The sequence below is a fragment of the Heloderma suspectum genome, chromosome 4, assembly GCF_057233095.1.
Source record: "Heloderma suspectum isolate Gila_16-S chromosome 4, 16-S_ref, whole genome shotgun sequence".
Lineage (NCBI taxonomy): Eukaryota > Metazoa > Chordata > Lepidosauria > Squamata > Helodermatidae > Heloderma > Heloderma suspectum.
In genome coordinates, this window is record NC_139461.1 from 111410119 (window position 1) to 111430705 (window position 20587).

General features: G+C 42.9%; 1 protein-coding gene across 2 annotated transcripts in view; it reads right to left on the reverse strand.

Annotated features, from left to right (window-relative positions):
* Positions 1 to 10649: 10649 nt before the first annotated feature.
* Positions 10650 to 20587, reverse strand: part of DSP (desmoplakin) — a 58891-nt gene continuing 48953 nt past the window's right edge. The window contains exons 23-24 of one of the 2 annotated variants that reach the window (XM_084850365.1): positions 17349 to 19643; positions 10650 to 14507 (exon numbers count right to left, since the gene is read on the reverse strand). In XM_084850365.1, the coding sequence (XP_084706491.1) occupies positions 11331 to 14507; positions 17349 to 19643 (5472 nt within the window). In that variant the 3' untranslated portion in view covers positions 10650 to 11330. The remainder of the gene's footprint in view (positions 14508 to 17348; positions 19644 to 20587) is intronic. The other variant, XM_084850366.1, reaches the window with a different exon arrangement.

Below are 20587 nucleotides of genomic sequence, written 5' to 3' on the forward strand. Positions count from 1 at the left end.
TCATTGGTTATTATAATAGAACTAGAATGTGCCTAGTTAAGTGAGAATAAAATGCTCATTTGGTGACTCACTCGCATACGTACTGCCTTGCTAGTGTATTTTCTTAGGACGCAATCCTATGCATGTTTAGACAGAAAAAAAAGTCCTACAACTCCCAGCATTCTTTTTTCTAACTTAATCACCTTCGTACTTATGATAACTTATGTACACTGGTGCTCATGATAACTTATGTACATTGCTGACCTCTCTTTTCCTTTTTACAGGGTGAAATGGGAAGAAAAGGCATGATTGGCAATGCTGGGGCTAAGGTATGATACCTGTAGGAGGTAGAGATGAGAGTCAATCACATGACTACTGTTCATGCCAATAAACCGAATGAATTGTTTATTCATTTGACAGGGTGATGTGGGGACACCAGGAGACAAAGGACAAGTATGTTCCTTTTTTAAATTGATGTTTCCTTTTGCTAAACTGAAATGTAGAAAATGTCCACCTAGAGCCTAAAAAAACACAGGACTGTCAGCTTGAAAGACAAAGTCATAATTTCTACTGTGTGTTGCTCTATTCAGTCACTGATGTCAGTCAAGTGGTAATGATACACAGTTTAAACACCTGGTTTCAGCCCTCTAATGTCATCCACTGTTAATATTAGAAGTTAGAGGTGAGGGTGAGGATGAGGATGAGACTGGTTTGGATATCCAATTTTTTTAAAAAAAATCCCCCATACAAAACATCCTTCAGTCAAGTAACATTTTCCCTCTCAGACATCCCCCAGTCCAAATCCAGTGCTCACTTCCGTGCAGAAACATTGTGCTCCATTAACTTAAAGGTAGGCACATTGTATTTTTAAATGTTTAAAAACTCAAAGAAATTACATTTCCCACACAAAATAAGACCTGAGTTAGAAAGCACATGAACTTCCATATTTGCTGCCACCTTTTGATTTGGGGGGTGGGGACAACTGCTATGGTAAATCCTGGATTTCTCCATTGTTTTCTACGGGCAACTTTCACTTCTCCTTTGGGTTGCCGCAGCACGGCTCTTAAGTTAGACTGAAATGAATAAGTAAATGAATAAGACTCTGGTCTCCATAATGCATAGAATACATCGCCCTTGCTCCCAGCGACAGGGGAAAGTGTCTAAAGTACATTTGTCACTTGTGTATAATTAATAGACATCGTGCCATACGCCATGTTTGACTACAAATACACATCAGGACTCCAGAAACATAAGGAGCTTCGGGGAGGGGGATGGAAAGAGGCTGGGGGGGGGGCAATAGGAAAAGGTGGAAGCCAGCCAACCTAGCCTCCTCCCCTCCCTGCCCCCAGGAACACCCTCTTTCCCCCATTTCCATGCTCCATTAACTGAGCATGGAGAGGCAGCTGGCACGGTTCTCTCCATGCCAGGTACGAAGGAGAGGGGGAAGGGGCGGGAAGCGCAGTTTCCTAGCTCGGAGCTCTGTCTTCAAGCTGTGAGCCAGGAAACTGAAAAATCCTATGTCCCCCAGATGCTGTCTAGGGGACATAGTATTGCTCTCTCCATGAATTAACAGGCCACTTCTCAAATTAACTTTTTTAATGCATGCATGTGGTGTGCATGAGGGAAACAAATCCATCTTTTCACTGCAGTTGGCCACAGCTCCCTTCCAAATATACATGCAATGCAAAAAAGGCTGGGTTTCTTTCTCATAAGGCGCAAACACCCCCAAAACAGCAGTTTTATGCACTTTGGAAAAAAGCCAAAGATTTTTAAAAGCTCAGATCCCAGCTTTGACATAACAGTCGCTGTGGGATGAATCTCTCACTCTATGGGTGCTTCCAGATTAAGCTTTTATGGCACTATTGTCCTGCCTCATCCACAGAATTTTAAGGGAGTTCCAGACACATCACCTTCCTCTCAGAACTTTCTTGTGCTTTCTCTTCTTCCATAGCTTTTTTCTTACCACAGAAGTCTGTTAAGTAAAAAAAAAAAAAAAGGCAAAGTAGCTGCACGATGCCTTCTGGCTGTTAGTGCCTGGAGCCCTTTGTTGGGAAGCACCCATCCTCACAGGGCTACTGTGCAGAATTGTACTGTGAAAAGAATTTTATTTCGTTTTATCCACTCTAAATAATAGGAATATGGTAAGAAAAAAAACCTAAGGAACAAATACATAAACTGAATATGAAAACTCATCATAGGGTCTGGAGAGTGCCAGTGACTGGTTATAGACTGAAAACCTTGACACAAGTAGGTTGCCTATTCAAATCCAGCCCAATTGGATTAGTTCTTCCAACAGGCAGATTTTTAAAAGGAGATAACACAGGGGTGTCAAATCAAAATCCCACCATAGCTATCCAATGTCAGCTCAAAGGAGAAATCTATAGCTGCCTGGATTTGAGGCAGCCATCCAGTGTCAGACCAGTTCAGGCACAAAACCCAAACTGTAAGGTATGAGAATATCATAATACAAACTTCGGTTCATTTTGTACTAACTTAACTGCCATGGTCTCTCCAAAGAATCATGAGAATGGGGGCAGGGGGGAGCAGATGTGATATATATAGTAGGTTTGTAATGCTAAAGTAGAATTGCGGTGTCCACCATTGATTTGACAGATGAACATACTAAGCTGTCAGCCTGTCCATTCCATTCCTCTCTTCCTCACCTCATCCTTCTCTTCTCCCTGCAGGGCACTTTGATAATTTCCACCTGCTAGAGCAGGTAGGAGGAGTAGGAAGTGGGGTGTGGACAAGGAGGAGCAAGAGTGACAGGTTAACACAGCATTAATTTGCTGGTATGCTTCTCTGTCAGTTCCATTGTGAGACCATGCTGGGGAAACATCTGAACTACACATTGTGGGTCTCTTCCTATTTATATTCCTCCCATATGTGCCTGCCAGACCTTAAGATCATCCTCAGCAGCCCTTCTTCATGAGCTCCTGCCAAAGGAAGTGAGGCGGGTGGCTACTAGGAGGAGGGCTTTTTCTGCTGTGGCACCCGGCTGTGGAATGAGCTCCCTAGTGAGGTTTGCCTGGCACCTACATTGTATTCTTTCCGGCGCCAGGTGAAGACCTTTTTATTTTCCCAGGCATTTTAGCTTTCTAGACTTTTAGCTTTGCTGTTTTAAATCTGTATTTTAATTTTTAAATCACTGCACTACTGCTAGGTTTTATTCTGGTTTTATTCTGGTTGTATTGTTATACTGTGGTTTTAATGTTTTATATATTTTGTATTGTTTTATTGTGCACTCTTTGGTTTTAATTTTTGTGAACCGCCCAAAGAGCTTCGGCTATTGGGCAGTACAGAAATGAAATGAATGAATGAATGATTTCTGCCTCCTCTCTAGGGCTGGTGTAGGTATGGTCAGGCATCTGCCGAGGGCCCAAACCCCAGCAGGGTGCCACTGACAAGAGCCCCCAGAGTTGCTCCTCCTCTTCAGCATTGCAACCTGCTTGTTTAGCTGGCTCTTGCTCTGGCCCAGAAAGCTGTGGTGGTGAGAAGGAGAAGCAGTAGATGCCGCTGGCCCAGACAAGGGTGGAGTGAGGGTCAGGAGCAGCAGATGCCGCTGTCTCCTTACTCACTGGCTCTATGCCTGTCAAGCAAGCAAGTGGTAGCAATGATTTGAGAGAGGATGAGGAGCAATAGCAGCTGGTGACAAGGGTGGTGAGTAAGTAGACTCACTGAGGGAGGGGGCCCACTGAGGATGTCTCAGCCACCTGGAGCCATATGTTGGTGAGAGCACTGAGAATTCTCAGTTAAGAACCTAAGAAGAGCCCTGCTGTATCAGACCAAGGGTCCATCTAGTCCAGCATTCTGTTCACACAGTGGCCGACCAGCTGTTGACCAGGAGCCTACAAGCAGGGCATGAGTGAGACAGCACCCTCCCACCCATGTTCCCTGGCAGCTGGTGTACATAGGCTCACTGCCTCTTGTACTGGAGGTAGCACATAGCCATCAGGAGTAGTAGCCATTGACAGCCTTTTCCTCCAGGAATTTGTCCAACCTCCTTTTAAAGCCATCCAAATTGGTGGCCATCACTACTTCCTGTGGTAGCGAATTCCATAGTTTAACTATGCTCTGTGTGAAGAAGTTCTTCCTTTTATCTGTCCTGAATCTCCCACCGATCAGCTTCATAGGATGACCCTGGGTTCTAGTGTTTTGAAAGAGGGAGAAAAATGTCTAAGTTTAGAGACCCCCTAGCCCTACTCAGAGAACTACACTCCCTAGGGTTTACCAGGGAAGAGGGAATAGTCAATAAAATTAACATAAGTCCGTAATGAAGACATACCTCTTTGTTGTCAGGTGACTTAACGACTTAGCAGCTATACCTATACTGAATGGTTAGGTTGAACAGCTTCATAATAAAAAACGAAGCATCCTTGAAGGAAATCTCTTATGGAGGAGCATGCCCCTTGGAGATGGGCTCCAAACACAATTGTGCAATCTGCATTTCCATCCTCGGGTCCAGGAATGCCCGATGGAAAAGTGTACGAGCTGTGCCATGCTGTGATCCTAGCTCACATAGCCCAGTATGCAGCTGCTATCAAATTTGCCAGTGCTTGTCCTGTGGCCAACATGACATTGATTGGTCCCCCAGGGCCTCCTGGGTCGGCAGGGCCACCAGGGGAAAAGATGAGCGTTTGATGCAATCCATATACAAATAAGGTGAGTATACATGTAAACAAAGGTTAGAAGAAAAGAAGATAGCATGGAAGAAAAATATTGGTAGGGCTGCATTGGAAATGATATTTACAGCTCCCAGATTACGTTCTAGGGTCTCACACCACTCTGAGTTTGGCTTCAGAGATTTTGCAACGATCTGAAGTTATATAGAGATCCAGAGTGGTGTAGTGGCAAGAGTGTTGAACCAGGAGTTGGGAAATCTATTCCCCACTCAGCCATGGAAACTCGCTGGGTGACTTTGGGCCAGTCACAGACTCTCAGCCCAACCTACCTCACAGGGTTGTTGTTGTGAGGATAAAATGGAGAGGAGGATTATGTATGCCACCCTGGGTTCCTTAAGGAGGAAAAAAGGCGGGATATAAATGTCATATTCATTCTCTCTCTCTCTCTCTCTCTCGTCTATCTTAGAAAAACAAAGAAGCAGGAATTCTTAACTCAAAGGCCATAGTCCTGTTTACACAGGCTTTGACTGTATAAAGTCCAAGGTTCAGTCTTTGGCTGGCATCTTTAGCTACTCATAGTCACTGTGCTATGACAGTTCTTATGCAGTTTTAACAAGGCTCCACTGATGATTATTTCATATGAATATATTTTAACCTCTACATTTAGAATAATCTGTTTAGCAGAGCTGTATGGAGCTGCTGCTATTCTGAAGACAGTAACGGGCTAGATCAGGGGTGCTGAATGTCAGGCCCACGGCCCAAACCCAGCCTGGTTGAGGTCCCTATCCCACCCTTCAGAGTCCCCCAGATGGCCCCACTGCTTTCCCCTGGCCCCACTGCTTTCCCCTTATTGTGTGGTGTTTTCTGGCTTTTGCAGTTTTTCCCCATTCTAAAAGGTGGGAATGCCTCTCCTAATGCATAGATACTGCAGTAAGAGTTTAAAGCCAAAATATGCTGGCATATTTTGTATTTTTGATCCCAGCCCTTTTGCCTTCAGCACTGCCCACCACCAGGATGCAGCCTCTGAGAGATTCTCCGAAATGGAATTCGGGCCTTGGGCTGAAAGATTTTGGCACTCCTGGGCTAGATAGAACAAGGATCTGATTCAAATTTGATTCACTCATGCATGTACATCACTTGATTTCTCTGTTCTTGATCACTGGCAGCTGAACGTATGAGCCAACTCCACTTCAAAGCATTTTTTTTTTAAGGTGATGTGAGCAGCTATGAAGCTTCTGTCTGTAGTATTGCCTCTGATGGCCAATTCACACAGGCAAGTTATCATGTGACACTGAAGCCATTACATGATAAATATGCATCAATGAACCAGATACAAGGCAGACCCTTATAAGCAAGTTTAGATCCAAAGTTTTCCATTTAGATTAGGGGCAGCAAACACTCTTTAGGAGTTGGAAGGTTGCCAATGTGATCAGACACCACTGAGTGACTAATTGCACTGGATTTAGTATTTAAAAAACTAAATGCAGTTATTCTGAAAACAGGGTAAACCAGGCCTTCATGGACTGAAAGGTGAACCTGGGCCAATGGGACTTGTTGGACATCCTGGATCTAAAGGACCTGATGGAGACTTGGGTAAGGACCCGAGTGCATTGACACGTTCATTTGTAAGAACTTCAATATCTTAGAGCACAATCCTATGCATGTTTAGACAGAAAAGAGTCCTACAGCTCCCAGCATTCCCCAGCCAGCCATACAGACTTGGTCATGCTCAGAGTTGTAGGAGTTTTTTCTGTCTAAACATTGCACTCTTAATTATCTATTTCAACTTATGGTGCCCCCTATACTGTTTGCTTTTTGTGTTTTTGCTATCCAGGAGAAAAGGGACAGAAGGGTCAAAGAGGAAAAGCGGGTCTGGGCCAGGAATATGGCTCTTACTGAGGTGATAAACACAGTGCCCAATTGGGGGGGGGGGGCGGAGCAAGTGGGATGGTTTCAGTGTGGGTGAAAAAGAGAAGTAGGATGGTTCGGCCAGACACAATTATGTCCACAATTATGTCCACCTGAAGAGAAGTGGGATAGCACCTCACTCTACTTTAAGCACTTGTAAACCTATATCTGGGCTGTATCATGTGAGACTGCAAATGAGGGCTTCAACTGCCTAAACATTATTCCATACCAGTATGTATGCATACGCCTATCTATAATAAAAGATGTATGATTGTCTGATGACCGTCCATGCCATAGCCCCAAGATCATGAAACCTAGACACCTTAAGCATGCATATTAAGGGGACTTTAAGGGATGTGCACTTTGGGGTTATTTTGTTGTTAACATACATTAATTTTAATTAACATAAATGTGTCCACGTGGCTGAAGCCTGCAGTCATATATTCTACCACCGGGGCAGATTTCCCTAACTAGCACATAGTTTTGCGGTCTATACAGTTTGAAGCCAGGGGAGATTAGTAGGCCGAGGGACAGTTATAGGCCTGCTCCTCCCCACTGCTGTGGAGCACCCCCCCCTCGCCGAGGAATGGAATGGACAGCCCATTTAAGGGGGCTATAAGGGTGCATGGGGCTGTGTCTAGGGGTGCCAGCAGGCATGGCTTCACTCAGATGGGGTGGGCACATTGTGTCCAATTCTTACAACTGTGTAAATTTGCTTGTAGGCTTCAGTGTATCTGACTCTTGCGGAAGGCAGATCCTGGATCCAGCCCCATATGCCAGGAAGAAGTCTCAGCAAGGCTAGAACCATACCTCGTTTTCTATGTGAAGAGATTTGGGGGGGAGGGCTGTATGGAAGTATATGACATCCCCATCTGCATAGGTTTACCATCTTGGTGAGAATTAGGCTTATGTTCAGCTTCTCCAACTGTAAAAGGCCAAAGCTGTTGAAGAAAACTTCACAGCTCCTTCTGAGCATTCCCATCTTTATTCAAAGAAAACAAGACAGGAAAAAAAGCATGCTTATGCGGAGATTCCTACAAAATTCTTATAAGGAAGTTCTCCCCATTAACATTTCAAAGAGAGCTTTTATAGAATGAATGACAAGGCACAACTTTGGCTAACACTGATTGGATGCAGAACACTACAAAGGTGGGACAAGTTGTATAATACTGCTGATTGGTTTCTAACTGCCACATAGCAAAACAAGGAGCTTCAGTTGTCAGTGTGACAAGCAGTTCTTACCGTTCTGGTTTTATCAGGTTTTTCAGATGTTGTTGAAGCTGGGGCATGAATATTTTCCCTTTATCCTGACATAGCTTTTTACCCAGACTTTCAGGCTGCACTCTTTGCTTTCACTTTGTTGCATGCAAGGGTAGTGAAACACAGGGTCAGTGTAAGCATAAGTCTGATTAATGGTTATTGGAATTTTCTTCCACAAAGGCCATTTACAACTGGATACACTGGAGGTGACAAGTTTGACAAGTGAGAGTTTGAACCTCTGGGAATGTAATCAAGTGCTCACGTAGGAAGAAGTGCCAAAACGTTTCCCATTTTAACATCTGGCACAATTCAAGCATGTGAAATACTTGGGCAAGGTATCAGAATTCTATTGTATTTCAGTAATCCTTACAACAACCTTGTAAGGTAGGTGAATATTGTTATCCCATACAGCAGATTGAGGGAGGGGACCGAGGCTGAGAGAGTGGCTTGCCTAAGGCCACCTACTGATTTCAGTTCACATCACACTTGTGTTTTCATTGTTATGTGTTTTCATTTTCCCTTCTGTGTTTTCACAACTCTTGCAATGTCTCTGCTGATACTTTTAACATAAAATAGATTTTATCGAGACAGATGTTCAGTGTGAAAAGGGAATGTGGGGGGGGGGGGTTTGAAGCTTAATTTTTAAGAATTAAGAAAGTTGTCAGCTGTCTCTGCACTTGGCAGCCAAAGGGAGCTCCTCGACCTGTCCTGAGGTCCTCGCCTTTTCCCTTCAGCGGTCAAGACGGTCTCTTTTTAGTTTCCAAAACATTTCAGTGTAGTCAAAGGGAATCCAAACATTTATTTCATTTACAACTTCTGCAAAGTAACCAATAAGCTCTGTTCATTTCTACCTCATCATTCAGGATTTCCTGCCTATCCTGCAATTTCCAGAAATGGCCAACCTGGCCCATTGGTCTGCCCTGGATACAGCGGTTTTCCAGGGCAACCAGGACCAGCAGGTCCTCCAGATATCTCTGGACTGTGTGAAGCAAAAGCCTGTGGCAAGAACCCTCTGAACCTGCTGCTTCAACAGGGGCTAGTAACAAGACCACCTGCTTAAAGACAGGCTGACAATTTCGTTGGAATATCCATAACATGAGACTATGACAAGATGCTATGAATAAAAAGCCAAGGGTCTCTTTTTTCTTCCTTCCAATAATTTCAAACTATGTCCTTTGTCTAATTTATGTATTGTTGAAGTGTAATGTCTCCCCAAATCATAGAGTACATCCCTGGAGTTGGATGTTACTACTATAAAGTAGCCAGTCTAACAATGGTTCCTGTGCTTTGCTCCCCATCTCCAGGAATGCTTTGGTTTTCTTTGGGTTCTTGCAACAGATAGATATAAAGGATACTTACATCTTAACCGTGGGTACCTTAATAAGCCAACCAGATCTTGCTTTTTCCAAATTGGCAGGAACACATTTCTTCTGTTATACCAGTTTAATCTCAGAGTGGCCTCATTGATGGCGGGTCACAGAAAATTGCTAAAAGGAGAGATCCTTCTAGGGAGGCACCATAGCTCAGTAGTGTAGTGCTCATGCTTTGCATGCAAACAGTCCCATGTTCAGTGTCTGATACCTCCAGTTAAAAACAATGGATCAGTTAGCAGGAGAGCTGCTGCTAGTTAAGAGTCCACAATACTGGGCCGGATGGACAAATAATCTCATCTGATACAAGGCAACTTCCTATGCTCCCATGATCAAGGCAATTTTGAGTGGATGTACATAAGCGTTTTCCACATTTGCACTTTGGCTTTCTAAGGATGAAGACGTGGATTTGGTAAGCTGCACATAGTGCTTAGGAAACAAAGGTCTCTCTGGGACCTACAGAAGCTGTTTTCCCATTTCACTTGGCACTGGCTCCCTATGGCCTCTATCCCCCCTCTCTCTGCCTCTAAATATCTAGCATGTTCATGCAAATATATCTGATTAAGAACATAAGAAGAGCCGTGCTGGATCAGACCAAAAGTCCATCCAGTCCAGCATTCTGTTCACACAGTGGCCAACTAGCTGCATGGGAAACCCACAAACAGAAAATGAATGCAACAGCACCATCCCACCCATCTTCCCCAGCAACTGGCGTACACAGGCATACTGCCTCTGATACTGGAGGTAGCACCAGGACTAGTAGCAATTGATAGCCTTATCCTCCACGAATTTGTCTAATCCCCTTTTAAAGCCATCCAAATTGGTGGCCATCACTATGTCTTGTGGTAGCAAATTCCATTGCTTAACTAGGTGCTGTGTGAAGTACTTCCTTTTATCTGTCCTGAATCTCCCCACCAATCAGCTTCATGGGATGTCCACTGCCTTTAGTATTATGAGATGGAGAAAATGTCTCCCTATCCACATTCTCCCCTGTGCATAATTTTGTACACCTCTATCATGTCTCCTTACTTGCCTTTTTTCCAAGCTAAACAATCTCATCTGTGATGACCTTCCGTCATAGGGGAGTGGCTCCAGCCCCTTGATAAGCTGCCCTTTTTCCACCTCTACAATATCTATTTTTAGGTGCAGTGACCAGAACTGTACACAGTATTCTAAATGTGGTCGCACCATAACTTTGTATAAGGGCAGTATAGTATTGGCAGATATATTCCAGTGACATGAATTTGGTGGGCAATTTTGGGGTTTTTAAACTATAGAATGCCATGTCTACTAGTTGTGTCTGAGGACAATGAAGTATGAGACAAGTATAAGACAATCACTCCTCCATTAGGTCCCTATTTAAACTGATGTGGCTGGAAGCAGCTGTTCCATTTAAGACCGAGGGAATCTCCAGTCCACACTATTCAGTTTGCACTCTAGCCAGTTCACCAATTCTAAAAAGCACCCTTATCAACAACGTAATGTCTAAACGTTGACACAAGTTAATCAAAGGTGGTTAAACTTTTATTGCCAAAACAGTAAATGTTATACAGTCATGCCTGTATGGTGTTACACAGAAAACAAGCAAGCGAAAATGAATAGAAATGATGGGCCACAGCAAAAGAAAATGCATTCTAATAAATCCACCCCAATAAGTTGTAAAGTGACCAACTAAGAAAAGAACCTAGCACAATTAAGTATAACATCTGTTGGAGATGAATAGATCCTCATCACTGTGCACTGCAACATCCACACTGACAAAGAGAAGTGACTTAAAAAAACAACTGACAGTGATACAAAACCAACACGAACCCTGGCCTAATAGTATGCGGTAGCATTTGACTAATGGAAGGAAAGAAAAGCATATGCAAAATACACAAAGATGCAAAATGCAAACTTTTTTTTAAAAAAAGAGGCAATACTTGCTTTGTTACATTTTGCAGAAGTCTGCACCCCAAAACATCAGACAGCTATTTAAAAAAATATGCAGAAACACAGCACCCCCTCCAGAAAGGATTTTCTTTTCTTGAAGCTTATGTGTGGGTTTAGCTTTTATTCTGCAGTTTAGCTATTTCACCCAAGCAAATAATAATATTGCCACCAACCAGTTCTTTTTGTTTTGTTTAAACAAAAAGGAATGCAGATTCCTGAAGATGAAAATGAACATTCAGGTAAGCTTGCTGGTTAATTCCTAGCGACCAAGAGAGCTGCTGCTGACGAATGTATGGGAGTAAGAATATGAAGAATTTGTGCTTGCATCAAAACTTCCTCTCCTTGATCCACTGCGCGAGCCTGAGCGTGAACCTGAACGTGAACCTGGGGCTGAGGAGACGTTATATGGGCTGGATATGCCTTTGGAGGACACGGAAGAAGCTTCTAGTAATCTAAGCCCAGTTTTGTCTTCCACCATAGAGCGATTCATCGCATCTTTGTAGGAGATCTTCAGCTTTGTTTTGGGGCAGGTCAAAATCTTGGCATAGTTGCCGGTGTCTTGTAATCTCTGGGAGGTCCGGCCATCAATCAATCCTTTCCTAATGGCTTCTTCTGTACTTATTCTCCCGCGGACCTCAGGGTCAATGAGACCTCCTGTGATAAACTGGAACTCAAGAAAACGCTGGCCAGCCTCATAAGGGAGCCACTTTTCCTTCACTGCCTCTGCTGCTGACATTTTCTTGCGACCCTTGATGCCTTCGAACCCTATGAAGGCTTTCTGAGCCGGCTTCAGCCGAGTAGCCATCTCATGGTCAATTATGTCTTGGGCAGCGGCATCTTGAAGGGAAAGCCGCTGGCCTGTGGTGGGGCATATTATGCCTCCCGTACAAGCCTGGGCTTCAAGCAAACGCTGGGCAGTGATGCTGTCGACGATGCCCCGTTGTACGGCTTCTGAAATGGTGATCTTCTCCAAATTCTCCGTGTCAAAGATAGCTGCAATGGGAGTGGTTTCCTCCAGTGATTCAGAAAAGGAGCCGGAGCTGCTCTTTAACACCAAAGCGGAACTCTTGACACTCACTACAGTGGGAGACCTAGTGATGGACTCATGTCTGAAGACTTCGTCACCACCGTTTCTGCAAGCAATCATGTCTGCAAACTGAGTGAGGCTCAATGATCCGGAACGGTACTGCTCCAAAAATTTCTTGTCAACATGACCTTTATCAATGGCATCTTGGATGTCATACTGGTGGCCTGTTTTTCGATCAACAAGCACTACTCTTGTGCTCCCATCTGATCCTGTAATAGTTATTTCTTCCCATTCACATTCCTGGTCAGAAAGCTCCAGGTAAGTGTCATAATCTATGAGGCCTTTGTTGTATGCCTCCTGGACTGACATCTCCTTGCCTGTATCTGGATCCACAATGACAACCCTGCGTTTCCGAAGCGTGTTTTTTTGTGACGTCTGCACCACCTTCTTCTTCTCTCTCAGGGGTAAGAGGCAGAGCCCAGTGCCTGGATCTATTATGCATCTTTCTTTCAACTGCAGGTAGGTCAGATTTTCTTCTGTGTTGGGGTCAAAAAACCCTTTGGTGTCATCACTGGGATCAGAGAGAATGTCATTCAGCTCTTCGTTGAAGTAGCCACGTTGGTATGCTGTGCGGACTGGCAAACGATGACTTTCCTTGGGGTCAATGATCCCACCAGTGGCTATCTGCGCCTCCAGCAAACGAATGCCATGGCCTTTCTCAATGAGTTCCTTATTCATAGCTTGGAACAAGGAGATGATGTTTCCTGTTTCTGGATCTTTGTACCCAGTGACAGCTCTTTCAGCTGACAGAAGTTTCTCTTTAAACTCTATTCCAACTAGTCCTCTTTTGTAAGCTTCTTCCACAGTAAGTCTCGAATTGCTAACAGGGTCCACGACAAATCCAGTAGCTGCCTGGGCTTCTAGAAGCTCAAGAGCTGTCCCTGGTCTAACCAAGCCTATTTTCATGGCCTGGTAAATGCCCAGCTTCTCCTTAGTGGCTTCATTATAAATACCAGCTATGCAGCTGGAGCCCTGGAGGAAATCTTTGATTCGGTCAGTAACTTCTTCAACCGTGATTACCCCGGTTTCTAGATCGTTTGCCGTCGATTCCCGAATGATGCCAGATTCAACTAATTCGGAAACAGTGATGGGCTTCCTGATCCCTTGGAATGACATGCTTCTCTTCTGCACAGGGAGGAGAAGTAAACCAGTGTGTGGTTCAATTCTGCATTTTTCCCTCAGCTTCATGTAGCTAATGGCCTTCTTCGTGACAGGATCAATTAAGGGCTTTGAAGGATTATTGAGGGCTCTGAACAAGTCTCGATCGATCACCCCACGTGATAAAGCAATGTCTTTTGGCAAGAAGACACTGTTGACAGGGTCAACAATCCCTCCCGCAGCCAACTGGGCTTCCAGTAGACGTATTCCAGTCTCCCTGTCAACCAGATTTTTCTTGATGGCTTCTGCCACAGGCACTGTTTTCCCTGAGAAGGGATCTTTAAATCCAGTGATGGCCTTTTCAGCTGTGTAGATTTGCTCCCGGTCATCAAATTCAATCAGGTCTCTAGCAACAGCACTGTCCACACTCAGCAGTTCATTCCGGTGGGGATCAATCACGCCCCCAGTGGCTGCCTGGGCTTCCAAAAGCAGGACTGTGTTCTCTGGGGTAAGAAGCTGCTTCCGTTTTGCCTCCACCAAAGAATACTTCTCCTTGGGGTTAAGAGAGGCTCCAGCTATAGCCCCAGCTCCTCTAAGGTAGGGTTCGAGATCAGCAGCAACTTCCTCCACCGACTTTTGCCCTCTCAGCAGCTTATCCAGGGTGCTTTTGTCTATCAGCTGGCATTCGTACAGTTGAACAGCGGTAATTTTTTTCCGTAGGCCACTGAAAAGCAACTTGGAAGGGTCAATTGCAAAGTCTTCTTCTGTCTGGGTGCTTCTGTGGGCCCCATACGGACGCTGCTTCAGCTTCTCAATTTCCCTTTGCAATCTCAGACGTTCAGCCTCCATCTCTGACTGGCTCTTTCTGCTAGTTTCTTCTATCCGGCACCGATACCGTTCTTCGATCCTCTTAATCTCTGCCTGTAGCCTCTCAATTTCTACCAACAAGGCACTCTTCTCCCTCTCGCTCTTGTCTCGCTCAGTTTCGATCTTCCTGATTGTCTCTTCCTTTCGGGAATATTGGCTCTTCCACTGGTTTAAGTCATTCAGGATCTGCTGCTTCTCATTCTCCAGCCGTACTTTCAAGCGACATTCTGACTCTAGTGTGGCTTTGGCACGATTCAGCTCTTCCTCTAACCTCAGCAACCTTGCTTTGTCCTGTTCCAAGGCATTTATTTTTATCAGCAGAGCTTCTCGTTCTTGCATAATATGATTACACTGGTTTTTGGATTCTTGAATCCTATGGGAGGTCTACGTTTTCAAAAAGAAACAAACAGGGAGAAAAATTAGTGCTTCTTCTAAAATCCAACAGTTTAATATACAATTCAACCTCCGCCCTAAGAGCACCGGATAACTGCAATCCTGAGTAACATATACTGATCTTTAATGCAGTTATGGATTTCTTTTAATATAGGATGACATGCTGATAGAAAAGTTTTAATTTTTTCAAACTAAAGAGTCTGGGCCTTGATCCAGCCATAGTTAAACAGTTTCAGGTCCCATTGGTTTTGATGGGAAGATTAACCATGTGCATAACAGTGCGATTCCATACATGTCTACTCAGAAGTAAGTCCCACTGGACTCAATGGGACCTACTCCCAAGTAAGGATATATAGGATTGAACTCAATCCTAATTCTGATTAGACATGTATAAGATTGTGCTGTCCATCTCTTTCCTTTGTGATTAATGGGAATTAAAAGTGCTTAACTTGGGATGGAACATTCTCCTGGTGTTTAGCCCTTCATATTTGTTTCCCTTTCTACAATGTAAATATATATTGCATGCTATCTTAATTTTAACTGTGGTTTAGCAGAGGAGGAGTTTTTTGAATGCCCACATTTTAATACTGCTTCTGTCTTTGATAAAATCATAGGTCTGCTGAAAGAGTTGAGAATAAACAAATGAACAAATTCAGTGACGGATTTCAGCAGATGTAAATCAACTGAGCACAATGAAAAGCCAATAGAGCTTTCCTGATTTACAACAGCACCCTGAGAAAGGAAGCTTTTGTTAGCTACAGAAGCTCCAGTCCACATGGGGCTCTGATATGCGCATGGAGGTTCCATGCAAGAATTTCCCCTTTGATTTCAGTGGAGAGACTTGATCTACAGATGCTTTCTTTTGCCTTTAAATGAATGGGAATCCACAGGGTTTTTCTTTAAAATTCCTTTGTTTAAATATCAAGGGTTGGATCTATATTTAGTCATAGAGTAGATCCATGGTAATCAATGGGTCTGGTTAGTCATGACTAGCTTAAGTCCCATTGATTTTAATGGGTCTACTCACACTAAATCAGAATCCAACCCCAAATATTTGTATTTGACTCTGTATTTTATCAAATAATAAAATAGCCACATGGCAAGATGATGGTCAGCAGCTATACTGAAACATGCCCTGGATTTTTCCAGAGCATTAAGCCATTGCCAGAACTCCCGTTTGGTCTTTATTTACAAAATGTATGTAGCAGGACATCAAATCCAGAATGGTCTGGATTTTGGTCACATTCAAGGTCTAACTTGAATGCCATAATCTGATTTTACTTCAAGAAATGTTAATGTTAATGAGTCATAAGATTAGTGCAGTATTCTATCAAGAATTGCAGTCACTTATCTATGAGATGAGTTTGAATGAGTGTAGATGAATAAATGTGTGTGTGTGTGTGCGTGCGCGTGTGTGAATTCATGCACATTTATGGTAGGTGTGGGGAGGGGGAAAAGAGTAAAGGGATAGATGTTGAAGAAAATGTCATTTTTTGACCAATTATATATCACTACACCAGCAAAACAACAACATTCACCAAACACTGTTTCTGCACACTCTCCATGCATTTCAGTGGGGCTTGAAATGAATTAAAGTTGTACTGTAGCAATGTTTGGTGGATTGCACCTACTAATCCAGTACAGTACTATAAAAGCATAATGTTGCAGTAGTGTTGTGGAGACAAAATGAAAAACAAGGACCAAAATGGGGAAAGGATGTTAACTACTGTCTTACTCAAAAGATAAGAGCCTAAATTGCAAGAGACAATGGCCACAATCCAACACAGAGTAAAGCACACTTAAGTCCATTGATTTCAATAGGCTTAAACAGGCTTATCTCTGTGCTGGACTGTGACCTTTAACTTATTCAAATTAACGGGAGTGACACTTATTACAAATATAAGTGACATCAATATAACTATATATACATTCACATACATACATACATATATATATATGAGATGTATACATAGCAACAATGTATACCATCTATACAACACCAATATAACTATGCATACATATTTGCATATACTTTTAAAGATATGTATGTGTATATTTGCACATATACACATAATATCCTATAAAAGAATGGGAAAAGCAAAGGAGATAAGGATATGTTTCAATATATAACTTTATGAGTAACATATTGTATATCTAGGGGTGTTGGAGAAATCCACAAGGGATTCAAACAGGTTCAGATATCTATGATAGGCTTTTTGAGTAGTGCACATTCTGTGGACTTGCATACCAGTTTTTTGTTTATCTTTGGGAGGGATTTGCGCAATTTCACATCAGCACACTGAAGATTTGGACAGAGTTCCATAGGGGAATTTTTAGGATGCTCTAAGCTCTATTGGATCAAGCAGTACCCAGTGACTTGGATCCAGAATGTAGTCATACTTACAGTAGATCCATTGAAATCAATGGGATTTAAGTTAGTCATGGCTCATTGATTTCAATGGATCTACTCTAAATATGACTACGTCTGGATCTAAACCACTGAGTATAACAAAAATCTAGCAGATCCTCCCCCTTTACCTCAGAATCTTAAAATAGGGAGAAGAGGAAATAAGCATAGGAAGAGGTCGAGGTTCCCGTAACCTGAAGAATCGACTGGTGTCTGATTAAGGTTTTATAGCTCCTTTGCACTACCGTCTAGGAAGGACCCAAATCTGGGCCTACAGTTAAAACTCAAATTCACAGGGAAGAGGAATGAATTAATTAAAAGTAAGATAAATTAAGTTAGTGTTTATTAATTGACTGAAAATGCATTTGGTGTTAAATAATGGTATCTGAGGGACAGTAAAGTTGGGATCAAATATTTGTGAATACCTCCAGAGCCTGCTTTTGGAATTTTTCAATTTCCTGTCTCATATTGTCCCTTTCTTTCTGTAAACCATTTATCAGACCCTGGAGTTCCAGGGTGTGCTTGCTGCTTGTTTGTAGTTGACTCTTTAGTTCAATTATTGTGGCATTTTTTTCCTCATCCACTTCACTTCTGCCCCTTCTTAGATCATCATACTCCAATCTTAAATTGCGCAGCTCCTCCTCTAACATCAAGTGTTCTTTTGTAAGGTTCTCAGTAAGAGACTGAAGTCTTTCTATTTCTATCTTGCACTCATTGAGGCTTTTGCTCTTATCCTCGATCGCCTTCTGCAAGTGCTCATTGCGCACATGAGCCTGTTTTAGATTGTCCTGCTCTTGGACCGTTTGGCGACGCAAGGTTTCGACCTCAGAGGTGTACTTCCTTATCTCTTCCATGTATCTCTGCTTATCTCTCATGTGACTATCCAGCACCTCTCTTTGATGCTTCAAGTCATCTTCACTCCTTTTCTTTACAATTGACACCTCTTCTATCTGCTGAGTGAGGTTTGTGATTTTAACAGTTTGCTCTCTGAATGATCTCCTCATAGATTCTAACTCCTCTTCTACTTTCTTCCTTTTGGAAGTTTCTTCAGCTATAATTCTAGACTGCCTATTAAGCTCCTCCTCCAGCTTGTGTTTCTGATGCTGCAGTTCTTTCATTGTGCTCTGGAGCCTTGTACTCTCTTGATCTTTCCCTTTTTTGTCTTGCGCAAGTCTTTCATATTCACTTTTTAGCCGCCCCAACTCCTGCTCTTGAACTTTCAACCTGCTGATAGTCTCCGTTGCATTGATGTTGACTTTCTCTAGATCATACTGGACTCTTTGCAACCGAATATTTTCTTCCTCCATGTTTTTCCTCTGGGTTGTTTCTGCTTCTAACAGCTTTCTCATCTTTTCAATCTCTTTATTTTTCTCCTTAATTGTCCTTCCAGCATCATCAAGAGACTGCTTGTAACACATGGTCTCTTCTGAGTATTTCTGCACCGTTTGCTTTAGCTCAATTTCAAGCTGCTGTTTCTTTTGCAGGATCTCTGAGCCAAGGGCTTTCTGTTGGTGAGCACTTTCTTCTACTTGTCTAAGGTTCTCTGTAGTCTGACTAATTGTGTTCTTCAGTCTCCTGATTTCCTCACACAAGCTCCTATTTTCTCTTACGGCATTGTCAAGCTGGGCTCGGTGACTATTGGCCTCCTCTTCCTTTTGCATAGTCACCTGATTAATTGTGGTCTTTGTGATATTAATTTCAGTCTCATACTTGTTCTTTAAACTAATAATTTCCTCATCATAACTGTTCCTTACCTTAGCCAACTCATTTTCAAGTTCCCATCGGCTTTTAGCCTCTTCCTGAAGCTGAATCTTTAACCTTTCAAGCTCCTTGGTTTTGTCCTGGATGGTCAAAGCGGCATCTTCAAGCGCCTGCTTGTACCTCGCGTTGTCTTCGTTGCGCAGCTGAATGATTTGCTTAATCTCCAGTTCTAGCTGCTGCTTCTGCTGCACCACCTCCGAGCCACAAGCCTTCTGCTGCAGGGCGTTTTCTTCTGCCCTCCTCCGTTGTTCCGTCGTTTCCAAAATGGCATTGTTGAGACGGACAATTTCATCCTTCAGGTCTCTGTTCTCCCTCTGCAGCCTGTCGATCTGGACTCGAAGGTTTTTGGCATCATCTTCTTTCTGGGCTGCTATCTGGTGGATGGTGGTCTTCTTAATGTTAATCTCTGTTTCATACTTGTTCTTTATATTACTCATCTCCTCACTAAACTGGTTTCTTACCTTAGCCAGCTCATTTTCATACTCCCTCTTCCGCGTCCCCTCGTCCTGGAGAAGAACCCTTAACCTTTCTATTTCATACTCCTTCTCCTTGATGACTTTCTCAGATTCTATCTTTTGCCAACCAAGGCTTTCTTTCTCATTCTGCCTTGTCTTCTGCAGCTGGTCAAAGTCCGTCTTCTGCTGATCATATCTGTCTTCCAGCAGCTTCCTTTTCCTCTTCTCGTCTTCAATCTCATAAGTCAGTCTTGTTATCCTGTCATTCAGATCTTTTATTTGAGCATAGCATTTGTCCAGGTTTTGCTTGGCAGAACAGCCGTCCATCTCAACTTGTCTCTTCATCTCTTCCAAGCCCATGAGTTTGGCTTTCAGCTGGGAAATTTCCACCTGGTACTTCTGCAGGTTTTGCTCCAGGAATTTATGCTTATTGCTGTTGTCAGAATTGGCATCTCTGGCCAGTCTCAGCTCTTCTTCCAATAGCTCTATTTTGGTGCTTTTCATCTGTAGAATCAGAAATCAAGGAAGATATGTATTACCTGTGACAACCATATTTTGACCAACTGCATGCAATACAATGTGCTATTTTAGAAAAATGAAACAAAAAAGATTCATTAAGAAAATACCTTTTCATATTTGGTTATGACAATCATTGGGGTCCCTTGTTAACCATAATGGACCAGACTGTCATGTTCTTAAGAATGCTATGTTTAGTAAGTTACAGTTCTCAGGACAATAACCCTATGCACCAGGAATTATGTGGGGGGAGAGTATACTGCTCCATGTGTTCTGGAGCTGAGACCTGACTCTGAAAACAAATTTGAGGCTAAACTCTGGGATTAATTAAACCCTAATGTTTTCGGTTGTGGTCACTGTTATTTTAAAACTGAGATTTCGCTGTCTTGGGAGTCTTCAGAAACAGAAAGGCAGGACATAAATGTATTTCTATATGTATTTATTTATAAAAACATTGGCCATATATCAGGTCTGAACCTTTCCACAAACAGGTTGATTTCTATAAAAAAAGAATGGTCACACCTGCCAGGAAACAGTATGTTCCCTGCACCCTAATCTCAGACATGTGGAGGAAAGCTATCGTTCCTCAATCGCAAGTGAAATGTACTCTGCACATGTTCAGTCTCTTTGTTATTCACATGTTCAGTGAACATCCAGAAGTGTCTGGAGCTGAGCTTCAGTTCCTGTGTAAAACTGGTGTGAGACCAGATTCAGAGGTCCTGAACACATGGGAAGTGCTGTCAGAAAGCACTGCTTCTGACTGACTGTTGAAGAAAAAACTGGAAAATCCCATTAGGTTATTCCCACCTAATGGGAATAACTAGGAACCAATCTACCATCAGATACAGTTTTTCCTGAACTGTCCCACTTTAAACTGCAGATGAAGGAATCGCTTGCTGGAAGGCTGCCTCATTGAAAAAAAAAACTCTCTG